General features: G+C 36.7%; 1 protein-coding gene across 2 annotated transcripts in view; it reads left to right on the plus strand.

Annotated features, from left to right (window-relative positions):
• Positions 1–20,241, plus strand: part of RAPH1 (Ras association (RalGDS/AF-6) and pleckstrin homology domains 1) — a 73,421-nt gene that overhangs the window by 16,004 nt on the left and 37,176 nt on the right. Inside the window, exon 4 of one of the 2 annotated variants that reach the window (XM_026696750.2) lies at positions 5,196–5,270. The exons of the other annotated variant lie outside the window; for it this stretch is intronic. Within the exon in view, the coding sequence (XP_026552535.1) occupies positions 5,196–5,270 (75 nt within the window). The remainder of the gene's footprint in view (positions 1–5,195; positions 5,271–20,241) is intronic. 2 annotated transcript variants of the gene reach the window in all.

Here is a 20,241-nt window from a genome sequence, read left to right on the forward strand (position 1 = left end):
CACAAAAGTCAAAAAAGCTTGGACCTAAGTATGTTGGACCTTTCCCAATTGAACGAATTGTGAATCCTGTGGCAGTCCAACTGAAATTACCTAAAACCCTCCGACGGATCCACCCTGTATTCCATGTTAGTTTATTAAAACCTGAACATACCTCCGACTTGAGACCGATTCAGGTCGATCCCCCCGTGCCATTGCTAATTGAAGGTGAACAACATTTTGAAGTTAAAATTTTTTTGCATTCTTGAAAACAAAGGGATCGACTTAAATATTTGGTTGTTTGGAAACATTTTCCTCCTTCCCAGTCTGAATGGGTGAATGAGAAGGATGTTAGAGCTCCTAAGCTTGTCAAGGCATTTCGTACTAAATATCCTGATAAACCCTAAAAAATAGTATGATGGTGTTACATGTATATTTTCTATTACCTTTTATTTTTATCTTTTTTAGGACTCTTTTGCAGGAGGGCCGAATGTCAGCCTTCAAGATTTTCTCCCTTTGTTTTGCATCTTTCAGCTGTCATAAGTAGCGGGAGGAGGGGAGACATGGTTATGGGAAGCGAGCTGGAGGTGTTACAAAACAGAACTTTATAAGTTGCGGGGGGAAGTTTCTTGCTTAGGCTTCTATCCTATGCTATGCGCAGCCACAACTCTTTATCAAAATATGTCAAGGTCAATGGACAGAGGCCTCATCACCACCTGAGATGCCCACATGATGCTATACACAACTTTTAATTGGATGAGCCAATTGAACTATTGGGGATGGGAACGTTGCCATCACTTTGTATATGTGATTTACACGCTCATTTTCTCAGATTTAGAATTCTTTTGTTGCTACCACTTGACTTCCAGTAAAAGATATATTTTCTCTAATTAATGGAGTCTTAAGTATTTCTTTCTTGGATTTTGAATGGAGCACCATGGTTTTCTGCACAACTGTCAGATCAGCAGTCTTTCCCATGATTGTGATTCCTACTCAACCAAACTGAGAGACCATTTAAAGGCTCAGGAACCCTTTGTAGGCGTTCTGGCTTAATTAGCTGATTAGAGTGGGGCACTTTAAGCCTAGAATATTGAACCTTTTCACAATATTCTAATTTTCTGAGATTGTGGATTTGGGGTTTTCATGAGCTGTAAGCCATAATCATCTCAATTATGACACATCACGGCTTGAACTATCTTGCTTTGCATGTAATGAGTCTATCTCATATATTAGATTCACCTTTTAAATTGCATTACTGAAATAAATGAACTTTTGCACGATATTCTAATTTTTCAAGTTTCACCTGTAATTAATTTTGAAAAATTGATATCATGTAAATCAGAAAATTGATTTAAAAGACCAGTGTGGATACAATGTTTACTTTTCCTGGCATATAAAGCTTAATATTTAAATATAGGTGCTCTGGAACAAAAATACACCCCGAAAAAGATGGTCTCACGGATGAGGAAGCTATAAGAGTCTCTCCAGATCTCAAATTTTAGGCAGGTTTTTATGGGAGAAAGCAAATAAATTTGTAAAGCAGGATGGGCAATTCCTTGGTGGCTGGGCCTAGGGTTAATACTGTTGAGGGACAGAAGGATGTAATAATAATTCAGGGTAGTTGGAAAGCACACCATACAAGGATTTTCCGGTTACCTTCCATGGTCCTGGTTTGATAGGTGATAAAATGGGGGGGGGGAGGGGGGTTCATTTTTAAAAAAAAAGTAATAATAAGGTTGTTTATTTCAGATAGGTTTCATACAGGCTTTATGTGATGACCCGTAGTCTCTCAAAATAACCCCAAACCCAAAACATATATTAAAGTCCGGTAAGGCCTTCAACTTAATTTCACTGTTTTATTAGGCACAGTTTAAAGTCACAAAAGTAAATAATGAGGCTAACAGAAAACCAAAACAAACCGCATTGATGAGAGTTCTGAAGCAAGCCGAGATAACTAAGAAACTCCAGGCAAATAACTGAGAAAAGTCCATGGGAAGAACACCAACAAAGATAAGCCTCTTTCAAGGTGAACACTAATTGACTTCAGCAATTCTAACTGCACAGTTGCAAACTTATATACATAGCTCCCACCTGCAAACCACGAGGAGGATCATGGTAATCTCTTCTTGAGTAGACCTCGCTTTTCCCTGATCCTCTCCTCCTTGCATGACCTAGGATGTATAGGGGATAGGCCTGGATCCTCCTCTGACTGCTCAGCCGGCCTCTGCCCTTCCCCAGCCTCCTCCACCACCTCTGGAGACACACTCCCACTCCCTGTTCACTGTTCCTCCTCTTCCTCAGAGTCAGACTCCACCAGGGGCATGACACTTTAACTATTTCCTGCCCAGTTGTGAATTGTTGTATTTTGTTGTCAATTGTGGTCAGAGGGCTATGTAGGAGTATGTGGCTTTGTGCTTCCCACTTCTGCTATAAACTCTTAATTTGCTTAGCAGTACAGTAACATTTGCCCTTCCCATCCTTTTGAATCACTTAAACTGCTAGGTTTAGTAAAATTACAGTAACTGAATTAAAATCCATAACCTGTATAAATGAAGGTGCAATCTTTCCAGTACAGTTCATCTCAAAAGGATTAAATTATAAAATATGGAAATCTTGCTTGGCAAATTCTGATGGTGATAAATAAAATGGTAAAATATGGCAGTCCTTTAAGACATGTGTTGGATTGTAATTTAGCAGCATTGCCATTTTTAGCCCAAACAGCATTTCTGCCCAATAGTGTGCAGCCACACATTGCTTGGCTTGTAAAATCAACCAGGGAATCAAAAAACACATCCTGGAAGAAAGCCATAGCACAAGAATTCTGTAGTGTGGCCAAGAAAATTCCTTCTTTATTGATCGATCCCTCAAGGTAAGACAGCACCAATTCCCGGGGCCAATCACAAAATTGAGTATGCTGAGTCCTGGGTTATTTTTGCATGGGGGATAGATGGGAAGGGTTTTTTAACTGGACACGCTACTTTTGTAATGCTACTAAGATTTTAGCACTCCTTTAACTTTACGTGCTTCAAATAGTAGTTTTGAGAGGGAGGTCTTTTCAGTTTCAGTGAAAATAAGATCCAGTTCCGAAATAGGCACTTCAGTGTGATATCAAAAAGTTGCATCTGACTTTGTCACAATATGAAACAAGTATAGATTGTTCATTCTGAGGCTTATGAATGTTTTATAGTGTAGGATTAGATTAAGCAATTATGTCAGGGGCTTATTAACTATCCAAGGCACATTTAATACCATCTCCTGACTAGAAAATTATCTGATTTTTTTGTTATCTAAAATTGGCTAGTTTAATGTTTAAAATAATATTTATGTGGTAGTGATGTACCCTTATTTATTGTGTATGTGTAACTAAGCATACTACAGATGTAAGCTAGCTGCATATTAAAGTATTTAATCGTTTTTCACTTTAAAATTTTTATTTTCAGTTATTAAAGTGACATTTAGAACATATCAGCTGTGTTTCAATGCTATATATAGGGCAGTGTATTTATTTATTTATTCATACATACATACAATTTTCTAGCCTGGTGTCTTAACCACTAAATATCATCCAAAACATTAAAAGATGAAGGAATTTTTAAATTAAATTAAAATCTTAAATTAAGATCTTAGTTAAAATCTTAAAGTAAACACAGGCAAAAGCATAACAAATTACTTAAGTATGCTTTTAAACAATATTTCCAGAAAAACGTGATAATTGTTACTTTGCTTTTATTGGAGTTTTTATCACTTCCCCTTAAAATATTTGTTTGCCCTCAATTGTTTTGGTATGCATAATTTTGCAGCTAAATCTGGTTATTTAACACAGTAGTTTTACTTAGTTCATTGCCTAATATATTACCTAAGGAAAAAAATGTAGGTTTAAATGGTAGTAACAAGAATAATGACAACAAATATTTTAAAGAGTAAGTAACATAAAACACAGTAATATGCAATAATACAAAAGGAAGACCCCTGCATGCACTTTCTTTGTGCGCTTTCTGCTCCTCCTTTCAATGATGCTATACTTGCTATACTGCTTAACAGAACTATGAGACTGGCCTTGTTATTTTGGGATCTTTGTCTCCAAGTAGATAATTTACCTAAAAGTCAACAAGAACATCTGGAAATTTTTGTCTTGAAAATGCTATAGTGATGACAGAATAATCTCTATAGACGAGGTATTAGACAAATATTCACAAGATGTTTTCTCTTGCAATTTCCCACATGGGCAGTTTTTCTGAGAAGAGTGTTTATCTGTCCTTAAGAATTGCTGAAGATAGTTTGTTAAAAAATGTAAGAGTGCAGTGACTTGGAAGAATAAGCTGCTTAAGATAATGGTGCTACCTGGAGATTAGTAAACCAGATACTTACTTCCGTACTTTCAAAAATTCTACCTCAGTCTTCATTTGTGGCTATGTCTGCCATATGGCTATATCTCTCAAGTGTCTGCTTTAGTATCTCTATTGTTTGGCCATTGCCCATTTCTACCAACATCTAGGAAGAACGCAATCTCTGCAGCAGTTTGCTCCACCATTACTTTCCGGAATACATAGAAACGGTCAGTTAGCTTTGTGAGGAAAAATTCAGTTTTAACCAAAAGTTAAATATCCCCATTTCAGCCCTTCTTAGGCCTACTTCCAGTGCTGCATTGAGAAAGCAAAACACCACTTGGGAGCCTTTGTTTAGAAGGTTTGTCTTAATAATTTCTAATAGAAGAGTTTACATTCCATCCTGCAAGAATAGTGTAAATAGTGTTTATCCACAAAAATGATAACAGATGGAATATACTGAGTTCCCCTAGTGTAGAAGAAATAGAAAACAGTTGCAATGGCAGTGGGAATAGGTTAAAGCTGAGCATTCTGGAAAATAAATTCCTGAACAAGGCTATAGTTATTAAATTATATTGTTTTTAAATGGTTGAAATACCTTTTTTCATTATGTGGGTGAAATTCTGGCTAAAATTGTATGTTGGCATAGACATAAGTTCTAGAATATTTCTATAAAATTATTAAGGAATAGTTTGTAGAAAATTTCAAAATTGTGGTGGAAAGGAATTTGCAGATGTTTTTAAAACATGGCTTGAAATATACCTAAAGCACTATTTGTGCTTCAGATGAGGAAGAGAAGTTACTCTCTTATCTATTATTACTGATCATGCACTATAAAATGACTGCACTGGCTTTCTTGTGACTTAATTTCTTTTCTTTTCTTTTCTGCACAAGCACTCCTATTTGGACAGGGAAACCTCCCTCCTTCTGAGAAACATTGCAGGAAAGCCTTCTCATTTGCTGACCAAGGTGATATGCTACTTACTTCCCACCTGCATGTGACCATTTAATCCTAGATAGAAGTGGAATTTGTGTAATGTGTATATTTAATTTGGACTTTATTTCAGTAGCTTTTGTTTTATGAAAATGATTTTTCCTCTGGTTAAGGAAGGGAAAGGCATCATTAAATATACTTGGTTTATTTCCCGTGATAAGTCAAAATGTTATGTTGTCTAGAATCTAAATGCATTTATTGTTGACAGGTTTCATAAAACAAATACAGAAATCAGATAGCTTTAATGAATGTCAAAATGAAATCATTTAAGGAAATATGTTTGTATATAAATGTTAACGTTCCAATCAAGTTTCTCATTTTAAATCTTTGTGTAGTTATCATTGTATAAAATCATAATCCATAAATTGCTGTCAGTTAACAAGGAAATAGATTATCACCACAAATAATAAAGTCATTGATTTCCAGTAGATAAATGAAGCCAACCATACATCAGATCAGATCAAAACATTATTATGGCTAAAGGCCAGCAAGAAGAACAAGCAGACAAGTAATTTATATCGAAGGAACTTAAATCTTCAAGATATATCATTTGGCATATTCTTGATACTAGACAAGACAGAGATTAGTCACTGATATATGAGAAATTGAAAGTTTTGTACATCTTAATATCTAATTCCTTTTATTAGAGCATTTTTTTCTGAATTATAGCCTGCCTATTCGTGGGGAAGTGATTAAAAAATAAAAGGTTACAGGGAAATGAAATATTGCCATTATATTCAGTGTTAATGTGCTTTTCAATAGAATATATATACATTTTGGTGTGGCAGATGTTTTTCCACCATTAAGATAAAGAATTCATTAAGTTTGATCATCTTTGCCTCTGTTAATCCATGGAAATTTCATCTCAACTATTTTATCATAAAATAAATTGTTATTTTCTCATTAAATCTTGGTCATCTTGAAGTCAGCTACAAAATATGCATGAAAGCTGGAGCATTCTGCAGTTATTTGGGGGAAATTAAAATTGTACTTATTTCCTATATGTTCCATATCAGTTGTCCTCCCTAGAGTTTGGTGAGCTATTAGTGGTGACAGTGATGACTACATTGAAGTGGACAATGATCAGATTTGTGAATTCTTGCTATAATTAATAACATTAAGTCTTCTGGTGTCAAAGTAGATACTGGGACAAAGTTAGCTTCTCAGTCTATGTCAAGGTTTACCTCTCATGGCTGTATCATTGTATCTATTGTCATAAACAGATAGGTCTCCCTCATGATTGTGAAAGGGAGTATCATAGCTTTAACTTATTCCTTAATTTAAGAAATATTTACATATCCCTATAAATATGAATTTATAAATAATAAAAGCTTGTGCTACAATAAATGTTACTGTTGAAACAAAGTTCTGCATGGCATTTGTCACAACAGATAAAGTTAATTGTTCCCTCCCTCAGAAAATTAAAATATTAATTTAACTTGTAGAAATAACTTTCTATTCTAGAGTGAAGCTGGCATTGTTTGGAATTTGCTGATCGGCAAGAATTCATTTAAAATAAATTGAAATAATAAATGGGCATTTGCATCAGGTGGGAAGAGAATGTGACACATAGATGTCCCTGCTTCTTTTTCCATTTTGAATACTCAAGAATCTTTTTTTAATTTTTCTTTTATTTTTTTTAATTTTATTTTATTTTATAAGTACAAACAATTCATCTTCCATTTAACAGTGTGTCGTCTGGGTACAAATATCTTGTGCAACAATAATCAAAATTACTACCATATTCATTACATTAGTATTAGTTCTCCATTGTTATCTTATTATTAATATATATGATATCTCTTACACTATAATAATAACATGTTTAGATCTTTACTTATTAGTATACATAATATGTCTATCATTATAACAACCCTCTTATCATATTTAATTCTATTAAGATATTTTCTTTATTTCACTGGTCTATTAGATATTTCTAGCTTTCATATTTTTTCTCTAACCATCGATAAAATAGTTCCCATATCTTATAATATTCAAATTGCTTCTTCTCTTTAATTGCAAGTGTTGATCTGTTCATTTCTGCACATTCTAATATTTTCCTAATCATTTTTTCCTAATCATCTTTTCCTCAGTGGGAATTTCTTCACTTTTCCAGCTTTGAGCAAATACAATTCTAGATGTATATATGAATAATTAAGTATATATTCTCTTTTAAGTATAAGTTTTTAGGTAAGATCCCCAATAGGAATATTTCAGGTTTTAGATCAATATGCTTCTGTATCATTTTTTCCAACCACATGTGTATTTTAGTCCAATATTTTTTGGCTTCTACACATGTCCACCACATATGATAATACAAGCCAGGTGTCTGGTGGCACTTTCAACATTGGCTGATTTATCTTTAAACTTCCTTGCCAACCTCGCTGGTGCAAAATGCTATTTATAAAACAAATTTTCTTTATATGCGGGTGACATTGTTAATTTATAATTCCTATCCCATAGTTTCTGCCATTTATCTAGTTCTATTGTATAGCCAAAATTCTTTGCCCATGCTATCATTGTCTCTTTTATTGTTCCTCTTCCAATTTAATACCCAACAGATAACTATAAAACTTTTTTATCAATCTTTCTTCTATTCCTGCTAATATCTTATCCAATTCTGTCTGATCATTGTAAAATCTATATAATTTAACATCTTTTTCATATCTAGATTGTATTTGCACATATAAATACCAAACCATGTCAATTCCTAGCTCACCCAATTCTTGTTTAGTTTTGAGCTCACCCTTTTCATTCAAAATATCTTTATATCTAACAAAGTTTCCCAGATTAAAAATATTTGGATGAATAAGTGCTTCCACTGTCGAAAACCAAATTGATATTTTCAAATAATGCTGTTCTCTGACTTTCTCCCATACTAACAATAAAGCGTTTCTTATATAATATCTTTGAAAGTACCCATGTATCCTATTTTTCCCATACCATAAGAAGGCGTGCCAACCCAGTTGTAAGTCATGTGTCAGGATTCCAGAAATTGTCCATTTCAATCAGTAACTCCGAGACAAACATATTCTCAAAGTGCTTTATTAAAACAGAAACTTGGCACGTCTGTGAGATTCCGAAACTAAAGTTTCCTCGTAGACTTCCCACAATACTCAATCAACACCCACCCCTTTTCTCCCACATCGTAAATCACGTGAACTAATCACCCTTCAACTTCAATTCTTACTGCACCATAGAGAATGACCTTGACAGTCTTATGTATCTATTATGTCTACTGAAAATTACTCAAATAACAACAACCCCCCTTCCATCCTCCGTAGCTGTGTGGCAGCTTTTAATAGGGATTCCAAAGCTGACAGGCATGACCGGATTGATTATTATTTTACTAGGAAGTTTTAATCTAAGATATTTGGTTGACAAATAAACTTTGTCTCCTACTTTAAATGGTGGTTGGAGGGTTCTATGTTTGTCTACTTGCTTTTTGTAATATTTTACGGCTTCAGTCAAAGCCTTTTTCGTGTTCTCCCAACCTTTTTTCAATGAGTTCATCCATTCTGTTATAGACATGGATGTAGGAGGTTCTCTAGGTAATTCTGGCATCAGGACAAATTCCATGCCAGTGTTGATTTGAAATAGAGTCAACCCTGTGCTGCTATGTACTGCATTATTATAAGCAATCTCTGCATATGGTAATAATTCAGCCCAGTTTCCCTGTTGATAATTTACATAACATCTAATGTATTGTTCCACCATGGCGTTCATTCTTTCTGCTGCTCCGTTGCAGGCTGGATGGAATGCTGAGGATAACCCTTGGGATGACCCAATGGATTTTAAAAACTCCCTCCAAAATTTAGTGGTAAAATGTACTCCTCTGTCTGATATTATTCTATGAGGTACTCCATGTAGTCTGTAAATATGTTTTGCAAGCTTTTTTGCAGATGGAAGTCCTTTACAGGCTGTAAAGTGGGCCTGCTTAGAGAATAAGTCAATAACAGTCCAAATGATTGTATTCCCTCCACTCTTAGGTAATTCTACGATAAAGTCCATTGCAATTTCTTCCCATGGCTGTGTTGGTTCAGCTACTTGTTGGAGGAGGTTTTTTTCCAATTCTGTGTTTCATCGTGGCACAAATTGAGCAACTTTTTACATAGTCCTCAATGTCAGGTTTCATTTTTGGCCACCAGAACTGTCTTCTACTAAATGTAGGGTTTTTAAGAACCTGAAATGTCCCCCCAGCCATCAGTTGTGTCAACGTTTTAGTACCATTAGTCTTAGGGTTGCGGGTACATAAAGTTTAGTCCCTTTCCAAGCCTCTGATGGTTCACTGATGGTTAATTCTGGTTGATGTTCCACAAACCAGGGATTGATCAATAGGGCTGCTTTCAATTCTGTGGTAAATTTGTCTTCCAGGTATTTGGGGTTGTGGTTGGCTTGGCCTCGAGTGGTTACTTGGCCTGCCGATTGAGGTTCTGAGATCAAAGACTACTATTTCCTCTCGGTGACTGTCAAACTGGGGTTTCCTGGACAGGGCATCTGCCAATATGTTTTTCCCTCCAGGGATATATTTCAGGTTGAAGTTGAATCGTTTGAAATATTGAGCCCAGCGGGCTTGTTTAGGGGATAGTTTCCGAGGTGTCTTTAGCACTTCAAGGTTTTTGTGATCAGTCCATACCTCAAACGGCTCCTTCACTCCTTCTAGGAATTTCCTCCAAGTCAATAAAGCCCATCTTACTGCAAATGCTTCTTTCTTTCAGACCACCTATCTTCGCTCTGTGTCCGTTAGCTTTTTGGACACATAAGCACAAGGCATCAGTCGGTTCTGAGAGTCCTTTTGTAACAGAACAGCCGGTACTGCCACATCAGTAGCATCAGCTTGGACTATAAAAGGTTTGGTCAGGTCTGGGTGTTGAAGAATGGGTTCAGCTGCAAAAAGGCGTTTTAGAGTTTCAAAAGCTTTCTGACAGTTCATTGGCCAAGCCAGCAGTTGCCAACTGGTGGGCCAGTGAGAAAATTTTGGTGGGATCCAGAGAAATCTCACCCCCAGAGCACCCCCACAAAACAATCCAGGCTGTGCAGAAACACAAGGCTGCGCCGCCCACATAGCCCACGGGAACCCTCCCCACCCACTCACACTTTAGCTGGTAAACTTGCCTGCTAAATTGCTATTTTTCCTTTTTCTGACCATCAGCTGTTCTTCTGTGCCGGGAGATTTAGATTAGCTAGGAAGCAGGAAATGGTTGGATTTCTTGCTTTCTAGCTAGTCTAGATCTTTGGCTCAGCACAGCCGAAACTCCCTTAGGACTGAAGGTTTGCTTGCAAGCAAATTCAGTGCAGACTCACTGCAAGCAAATTTGAGAGACTGAGCTAGCCAATGGCAGATAGATCACTGAATGATTCTGTGAGCAACTCAATCTGCCTGCTTTTCCTGATTTTGGGTAAAAGTTGCTCTTTTTTTAAATAAAAAATTCAATATTTACATGCATGGTGTGTTGTGAGTTAATTTTGTGAGTTTGCTTGCTTGCAAATTTTATGAGTTTGCTTGCAAGCAACTCTTATGTGACAGACTGAGCTAGCCAATGGCAGATAGATGAATGAATGAATCTGTGATTCTGTGAGCAACTCAATCTGCCTGCCTGCTTTTGCGCATTGGTCTTCAAATTAGTCTATGTGGGACCCGATTCGAGTGAAGAAGTAAGAAAAATGCTCATGGCGCCTGTCGAAAATGGCCTTGAACTGTATCTGGTCTGGTCTGGGTTTTGGTTGGGAGGTGGTACTGGCCTGGCATCTGCAGGTTGACCTGGAATGAAAGGAACCTGACGAGGTGCGTATGTAGATTGGGCAGGTCTTCTGAGGCCTGGCTGGGGTGTGTCTCTCTGTGAGAGGGGCCTCTGCAGGATTGCTCCAGTTGGGGGTTGAATGGGTGGTTGCCATGAGGACAGTGGGTATTGCCACATTCTCTGCCTGGGTGGAAGGGGAGTGACTGCTGTTTGTGCAGATCCCCTTGTGGGTCAAGGATTGCTGACTCCCCTTTGGCCCAGGGCTTTGTTGGCGCTGGCGTCCATTGGCACTGAATCCACCCCTGGCCTGGATAAAACCCCCACCTTAGAGGGATGCTCTCTGCAGGGGTAAACTTTCTTCTGGGTGTTGGGGAGGAAGAATTGGAGGTTGCAACATATCTCTTATAGCCAGCATCTGTGCTTGCTGTGGTCCGTCATGCTGGGCCTCTCCAACTAGCATCTGGACAATTTCCTCTTCCCTCATAACACTTGGGAAAGAAAAGATGGGCTGTGCCAGGCTCCAACTTGAATAGGTAGGTTGTGACTTTGAGACAAAACTCCCCACTTTTAATTGCTGGAATTGTTGTGGTAATTCTGCCAACGATTGGCTTCTAGAATAAATTGGGGGGTTGTCATCTTGAGACGGTTCCGATACAAATTTGGGCGTCACCCCTCCAGTGTAACTCCTTTGCTGTATGCAGAGGGCTCGTGAAGGACCCTTCCCCTGGCAGTCCGGTTAGCATCGTTTGACAACTCCTCCATGAGTTGGAACGTCTTGTTCTGGCTCCTAAATCATGTCTCTCCTCTGCATCTCTAAATTAGCTCCTCCAAAGGGGGGCTGAGAGATTCAGCTAATGCTCCACAGGGCCCTCCCCAAGCTCCCTCTGTCTCACCTTCTGGATTGGCTGAATTTTGGGCCTCCTCCACCACTGGAAAAAATCCCTGGGGTTTTCAGCAGCCCCTTAAGCAGAGTTTCAGAATATTGTCAGGGTTCCAGAAATTGTCCGTTTCAATCAGTAACTCCAAGACAAACATATTCTCTGGATGTGCTTCGTAGTACTCCAAAGTGTTCAAGATTATTCTCATATTATGTTTAATTTGCCTTTTAGGTAAAAAACCATTTTGGTTCAGGTACACAAACTGATTTAGAAATCTCTTCAGTCTTTCTACAATAATTGATGCAAATATTTTATAATCCACATTCAATAATGATATCGGTCTATAGTTTTTAATCTGTTGCAAATCTAAGTTTTCTTTTGGTATGAGAGTAATGTATGCTTCCATCCAGGAATTTGTTACCTCTGCCTCTAACAATGTCGTTGAACATCTCCAAATTATATTATTTAAAGATTCTTACAAATCTTTATATAATTCTGCTGGTAGTCCATCCAGACCTGGTGTTTTGCCACTCTTTTGTCTTTTAATTGCCTCCATTAATTCCATCATTGTTATTCTTTCTTCCAATGCTATTTTGACTGTTTTGGTATTTGGTATTGTGCTTTTTATAAATACTGTTTTATTTTATCTTCTAAAATTGTCTCTTGATCATCTAATTTTTCATAATATTTTTGAATTATTTTCTTTTTATCCTCATTTCAATGATAAATATGAAGGAAAAGAGATAGTGGTCTTAAAACAATCATCTACTAATTGGTGGACCAATTTTTTTTCTTTCTCTTTTTTTCAGTTTGTACGCCAGCCATCTTCCTGGTTTATTTGCATTTTCAAAAAAGTTTTGTTTAGCACTTTTAATTTTTTGTGCTAATTCCTCTTATTCCATCCACTTATGGGTCTTTCTGTAATTCCATCACTAATTTCTTATATTCTTCTTCTAATTTCTTCTAATTTCTTTTGCATTTGTCTCTTTTTATTTTTCCCACATTATCGTTAATCTCTAATATACACCTTTGCACTATCCCATAATTTTTGTAATGTTTTTTCTTTCCTATTTTCTTTAAAGAAAAAGTCAAATTCTCTTTCCATAAACTGAATATATTCCTTTTCTTTTAATATTATTTGGTTCATTGTCCATCTCAGTTTCTTTTTTTTTGTCCTTTCCATATAACTTTAATCGGATTTTGATCTGCCCAAATATTTGTTTCAATGTTTATTTCTTGTATATTGATAACTACTTCATATCTCTTCTTGACCAAGACATATGTCTGTTTGGATAAAATGAATATTGTTTTTTCTCAGGATAGGTATCTCTCCAAGCATCTTGGATTCTTAATTCTTCCACTATTTTAAGAAAAGCTTTTGGAAGTGTTTTCCTCGCTTTTTTGTTTATTTTCCTAGTTTTATAGTCCAGTTCTGGATCCACAATTGCATTAAAATCTACTATGCATATATTTTGATACTCCAATTCTTTTTTTTTTTTTTAGTAAAAGTTTTATTGGGTTTTCAGAAAACATAATAGAAATAAAACATCTCTTTTTGAGAGCAGCATGATTCCAGATTATCACATCTCCATACAGACATAATCTCAGTTACATTTCATCTTTGTATTCAATTTGATTTTTTGTTATATTGTAGCAAAGTTTCAATTACAGTATATCCTTTGGAAATCTTTTTAAAGTTTCACAGTTAATTCTTTTTATTTCCAGGTGATACTCTCTGTTATTTCCAAGTCCACCCTTTCTTTTTCTCTCCACTTTCCTCCTTTTGAGGGCGTTAGAATGTTCAACGATCTTTATTTTCCCTTTGACACTTTAATTTCAGTTTAGGATTGCCTGTTAGTGTCAAAGTAAATCAACACAAATTTCTTAGTTGAGTCTCTTCTTTTTTAACTTTCAAAGCCGATTGCATCTATCAATGTGAGAAAGAAAAAAATCTTTTTTCCTTTCCCCCTCTCTGCCGCTTTAAAAATCTTCTTTTAGGAATAATGCTCTTAATAATTTTAGTTCCAGGGTACCTTGCATAGATGTTTATCTCAGCTTAGCCCGGTCTGTCAAACTCTCTCCCTTTGTCTTCCCTCCTGCTCAATCTTGTCCGGTTGGGTTCCTCTTTGAGGTGGCCATTTCTGACCACTGCTTCAGCTGCCTTTGGGAAAGGGAGTAATGCCAAGCCAAGGAGGAGAGATGTGGCTCTCCTCGACTCAGCTGGTGGTCTCCCCCCTCTTTGCCATTTCTATGGGGTGACTTCAGCCCAAATCCAAAGGATCAGGGCGCTGCAGCGGCGAGCACGGATTGAAACTGAGCACGATCACAGATTTCAGTCCTTCGCTGAAGAAGCCCAAACTGCAAGCTTGATACTCCAGTTCTATTATTTTCTTATGCAATTTATCATAAAAATCCTATATTGCTACCAACAGTATCTGCTTATCCTCCATCATTATCTCCACCATTAAAATCTTCCCTTTGTCATCCATAAAAATTTGTTTAGGGTTTATTGTCTCTTTTAGATACAATGCTATTCTTGTCGCTTTGTTATGACAGAGAGGCGTACAACTTCCCAGTTTTAGGATATTCCAGTACTTTATTGTATTGCTTTTCGATGTGAACTTCTTGTAGGCAGATTATGTCCAAAGCCCCTGCCAACAGCTCTGCCATTATCTTCGCTAGATTTTCTCTCTTTTCTTCTTCTGTATTTTGAAATCTCAAATAAATATCTGCCTTATCCATCTCTAATGCGATTATTGTTCTTTCTTTGCTTCTGTCTGCTTGTGTCAATCTATTCTATAGTCCAATATTCCCACTCTTTTTTCTGTGAATTCTGCTTTCTCTTCCACTTTTTGTATATTGCTCATTTTTTGCCATCATTTGTTGAAAGGTCTCTCTTTTTCCTTCTACTTCCTCTATTTTTCCTTCCATTTTCTCCATCCTTTCTTTCATGTCCTGTTGAAGTGTTTGTACCATGTTTTTTAATTCCGTTTGCATTACATTTGCTTTCTCTTGTTGAGCAGGACATCCAAAGTTCTCTGGCCTGCTGTGCTAGAGGCTACTGATGATGAAGTCAAAGATGCTGCAGATGTTGCCTTCTTCATTTTAAAATCCAATAATCCAGTTAAAAAATATAGTTCCGCTCTATCCCAGAAAGTTATAGTCCAGGGCCAAATTTTATCATTCTTTTAAAAGTTCCTCTTTTCTTCAGGTTCTTCAAACCCTAATCCATCTTGTTAATAAAAAAGGAATTGGTATAACAATAATTTGTAATCCAAATAGGCCCACCACACCCAGAAAATCAACCACCAACAAGTTTATATCCAAAAGTTGAGTTTACAGAGCAAACAGGAAAAAAAGATCAAAAGGAAAAGGCAACATCAGCTTCTGTTTCCTTTATCTGTTTAGTTCCATTTAAGTTCCAAGAGCTACACTCTTTCAAAGACAAATTTTCAGTGCTTCGCTCTCTATTTTAATTTTTCAATCAACACAACCTCTTATCTTATCATTTTGTTCTCAAGCTTCAAGGCTATGTTTTTCAGTCTGTATAATTTCCATTTCAATTTTCACTTCTGCCTTTAGGTGGCTCTGTTGCTTTGCTTCTCCCTTTTTCCCTCTAATACTATATATCCGGTATAGATTCAAAAATTATGAAGTGAGTTCCATAAAATCAATTTTATATTATCCAAAACATCTAAGTTGCTTTTGTATTAAATATTATATAATTTTTGAAATGGTTTTCTTAAATACACTCTTTCAGCCAGTCTTTAACTAATTTCCTGTCTTGATTATAGCTCTTAAAAGCTGTCCATCGCTGCTTTTCTTCAGGAGGTGGAAAGAAAAACAATTCCAGCTCCCCTTTTAGGTCTCACTTCCCCTTAGTTGTATTATAGGGGGCTCTCTTCTATTTGTTCTTAAATATTCCATTTAAAAGTATCTCACCCAGTCTGATCACACCGTCCACTTTCACTTTCCTTCCAGTGACTGCCCCAGCTTTGAAACGGCACGCAATGGCCGTCTTCCCTGATGTCAGTTTAGAGAGCCTTCTCCAGACCGATCAGGAAGATTGCGGGCTCCCTGTGATCAACAGAGTGTGCTCTCTACATTCATCGCCCCGCCGAGGCGTCAAGAATCTTAAGCGGAATCTCTTTGGGTGTGCTTGAATATAAAGACAGCTGCCAGTGCCATCTTTAGCATTCCCAAATTGCCAGAGTTATGTCCCTATATTGAACGAACATGAGTAAAAGTACTATATATGCCCTCTGTGCACTATTCTCTCCACACATGGCAAATACCTGACTGAAACTGCCCAAAGGCCTACTTCAAATATAATGGGGAAGCTGTGTTTTCCAGTCATATAAAAAAGTCACAATTTATCATGTTCCTCCTCTTCTTCTTAACATGCAGTTGAGAACAATCCAGGACAAAACTCTGGTCTCAGAATTGTCCTTATAAACCACAGTTTACCAAATCACAATTTCCTGAGTTTAGCCATCATATCCTGGCTTAAAATATTTATTTATTTTTGTTAAATTTATTTGCTGACTGACTCACTGTGGGGCAATTTACAATAAAAAGGAAGAAATGAAGAGCGTAAACAGAAAAGAAATAAGATAAATCAATAAAATAAACAATGAAAAAGAACACAGTGGGAATACATCAATAAGAAAAACAAAGAAGATGTAATTGTAATTGAGACTACGAAATGGATGCACAAAACTGATGAACCAACCGACACACTGTTTGTATATAAGTATGGAAGAGAGCTGATGCTTTTATGTTTTGTCTGTTTTTGTTTGTTTGTTAAAAAAACCAGTAAAACTGTTTTCAAAAAAAAAAAAGATGGACAGGAATATGAAGCAGGTGGTTCTGGTGTCCTTATATCATATGAAGGACATAATTTGCAATCAAGGCTTGTTATATTTTGTTTCAGGAAACCTAACTGAATATTTGATTTAGTAAGTTAAGTTTCAAATCTGTACATTTATTTTAGCAAAATCTGGGAAACACTGACTGTGTTGTGGGTTTCTCCCTGCCAGTTGGTATGGATAAATGGTATAGAATCCAGTAGCTGAATTTAGGCAACCTTTAAGTGTGGTGCAGCTTTGTATAACTGTTGTTCTAGGCTAAGCTAATACAGTATGTTTAAAATTAATTTGATTTCAACAAGTTCATTAAATTGTGTTGGAATTTAATAGGTAATCTTAAAATTCACAATACATTCTTTTTATTTGGATGATTCTGTGATGTTTTATCTTATGGATCTCCTAAATATAAACACTTACTAAAATATTATTTACCTCATCATTAATGCTTTGTAGCAAATAAAACTACATTCCAGAACAAGTCATTTTCTGCTATTTCACAATCACTAGTTTAAATATAATTCATAATTTGTGCAATTTAAATAGTAGCATCGTTTTAACATTTAAATGCATATTAAGATGCATGCCATTAGAAACAGCATATTTTAGTGTTTTTTTCTTGCACATTTAATTAATACTAAAAATCAAATGGGAAAATCAACAAAGTAGTAACAAAGTATTTCCTTTGTTTCATCTAAAGAATAGCATATAATATCCAACAGCTAGTGTTTGGAACAATAACTTAAATATTAACCCACTATTGGTATTTTTGAGATTTAGTAAATCTCAAAAAATCTTGTGAAAATAATTGCTAAGATTCTAGAGTTCATTAGACCTATGCCAAAGCACAAAATAAATATGAAACTTTCAATTTTGAAATAAGCTTGAATTTGAAGTGAGAAAATTGTGAAAGGAGACTATAAAACCAATTAATATCATTGCATCATTTATAATACTGTCTAGTTTTTATAATAAAGATGTTGGTAATGAAAAAATCATACAAAAGTCTAAACTAATATATATATTTTTAATTATTTTTGCAGTATTTTTAATTATTTAGTTTTCTATATATAGCAAAAAATTATATGCACTTTTTAATGCATTTTTAAAAGCAACTTTTAATTTAAAATAGTTTTTATTGCAGTATTCTTGCAAGCATGTTTCTAAAGATATGAAATTCATAACTAATAACCATAACTCTTTACAAAGTATAAAGCTTTTTAACTTCAACTTTTTTGATGATATTTTTACTGAAGTTTGAAATGCATTTAGTTGGTTAAATAATAAATAAGCAAACTCCTATTTAATTAATGCTTTCAAAGAATCAGAAGAATAAGGATCATAGTTTAGAAAGAAGAGTTATTTCTGAATTATTCTCAAAGAGCTATTTTTTACTGAAAAGTTTGCCTTATTCATACCCCTTGCGCTATAAATACTACATAAGAAGCCATATGTTTCACCAAATTATACACATCCAAAAAGTAGTACATGACTGTCTAAAATATCTAAAAGTATCTAAAATAATGAAAAGAGTTGTCCTGCAATGAAAAAGAATTGTCAATATATGTTTAAATTCACCATGTTCTCTTTCCAATTTTTTTAAAGACCTGGGACCAGTTAATTCAGAATGACTTATTTGAACAAGTATAATTTTTGGAGATGGTCTCATTTTTAGCTGCTAGATTTCTGATTTCTCTCTTATAGGGTGGAATCAGGAAAAAGTAAAAACTCCAGGGAGCAAAAAAATGTGCTTATATTGCACATTTATATTATATTATACGGTACTCAGATTTAAGCAGTGCTTGAATAGAAAGAGCAATATTTCATTTGCATTAATTCATTTTTTGCAACTATGTTTGTTCCAGTTTATCAAATTACATTGTATGGGGATGTAAGATCCATGTATCTGCCATTCGTCAATGGAAGAAAAAGTGGGGGGCGGGGAGTTGGTACAATAATCCTTTTTGATGTAACCTGAAAATCTTAACTCTTATATTGAATCTGTATAACTTGCACATGATATACAACTGGGGAACTGGAGCCATATGTCTGGAAACTTGTCACCTCAGAGATAGCAAGAGAAGAAGGGACCATAAAAAGTCCAGCTCTGAATGAAACTTCCTAGGAAACTTTTCTAAGATAGTTCCCAGAAAACGGGGTGGGGGGTGTTAACATGTCTCTTTGTTTGTCCACATCAGAATAAGGGGAGGGGTTCTAACACCCTTTATCTATTACTCTATGCCTGGAAGCATTTTAGATTCTGCTTTGACTAGTACTTGGATCACTTCCTTTCAATAAAGAATTCCTTTTGAAGTACCTAGCTTTCAGAAGTTCATTCTTATCTGTTGAAGGGGACAAGTCCGGTGCTTACATAAAACAGAATCTGCAATGGAGGTCAACCCGGAGAGGATTTTTTTTTTCCTTTGTACATAAATTGCCTCGTGAGGGAAGCCATGGAGGGCCTCAATGTGCGGAATGAACCAGGCCGCCAGTGAAGGAGAGCGAGAAACCAGAAATTGAGAGAACTCCAGCAGTCACCACTGATCCAGCTGAGAATGATCAAGCAATGGAGCAAGCTGGAGGACCAGCAGCCATACCAGGTATCCGACCCCTTGCCACTCCAGAGCAGGGGATTAACCCTGGCCAACCCAGAGACATACAACTGCAGAGAAAGGTCCCATTCTTGGGGGTAAAATTCAATGGGGACCCCCAGAAACTGGGATTCTTCCTGATGCAAGTCCTCACCTACTTGCAAGAATACAGGCGGAATTTCCCGACCCAGGGGGCCCGAGTGCAAGTCGTCACCCTGGCACTAGAAGGGGCAGCAGCCAGATGGATGGTGACTCTCCACAATGTTAACACCCCAGAACTGAGGAACCTCAATCGATTCATGACAACCCTACGCCACCACTTTGAAGACCCCCTCGCTGACAGAAAAGCCTGCAACCGCATTAGAGTCGTAAAGCAAGGCTATTGCCCGGTAGCTGAGTACACCGAGGAATTCCGTGACCTGGCCGACTGAGTCGACTGGCCAGAAGATATCCTAGTCTGTTCAAAGATGGACTCAATGATAACCTGTACACTGCCTGCCTAGCCAGTGGGGCTCCAAACCTCCTGCATGAATGGTACCTGATGGCAGAGGAGGCAGAGATAGACATGACCTGTAACCAGTACCGCAGTGGCCGAGTTTGGAGAAGATCCCCACCCCAGGGAAAGTGGAAATTTTTCAAACCCCAAACCACCATGACTCCAAGACCAGCTGGCTGCTTTAAGCGTGGAAAAGAGGGACACCACGCAGCAGAATGCCGTTCAAAAACCCCTGACAGAAAGCCAGACCACCCATCAGGGGGGAAACCTGGAAAATCCAACCCTCGAGGAAAAGAAACTGGCCTGAGAAGCTGTGAGGTTTTCGTTCCCCCCCAACCCAGAGGAAGAATCCCCAATGTCCCAAGGAGACCTGAG

The sequence above is a fragment of the Pseudonaja textilis genome, chromosome 1, assembly GCF_049901715.1.
Source record: "Pseudonaja textilis isolate UNSWEBS1 chromosome 1, rPseTex1.2, whole genome shotgun sequence".
Lineage (NCBI taxonomy): Eukaryota > Metazoa > Chordata > Lepidosauria > Squamata > Elapidae > Pseudonaja > Pseudonaja textilis.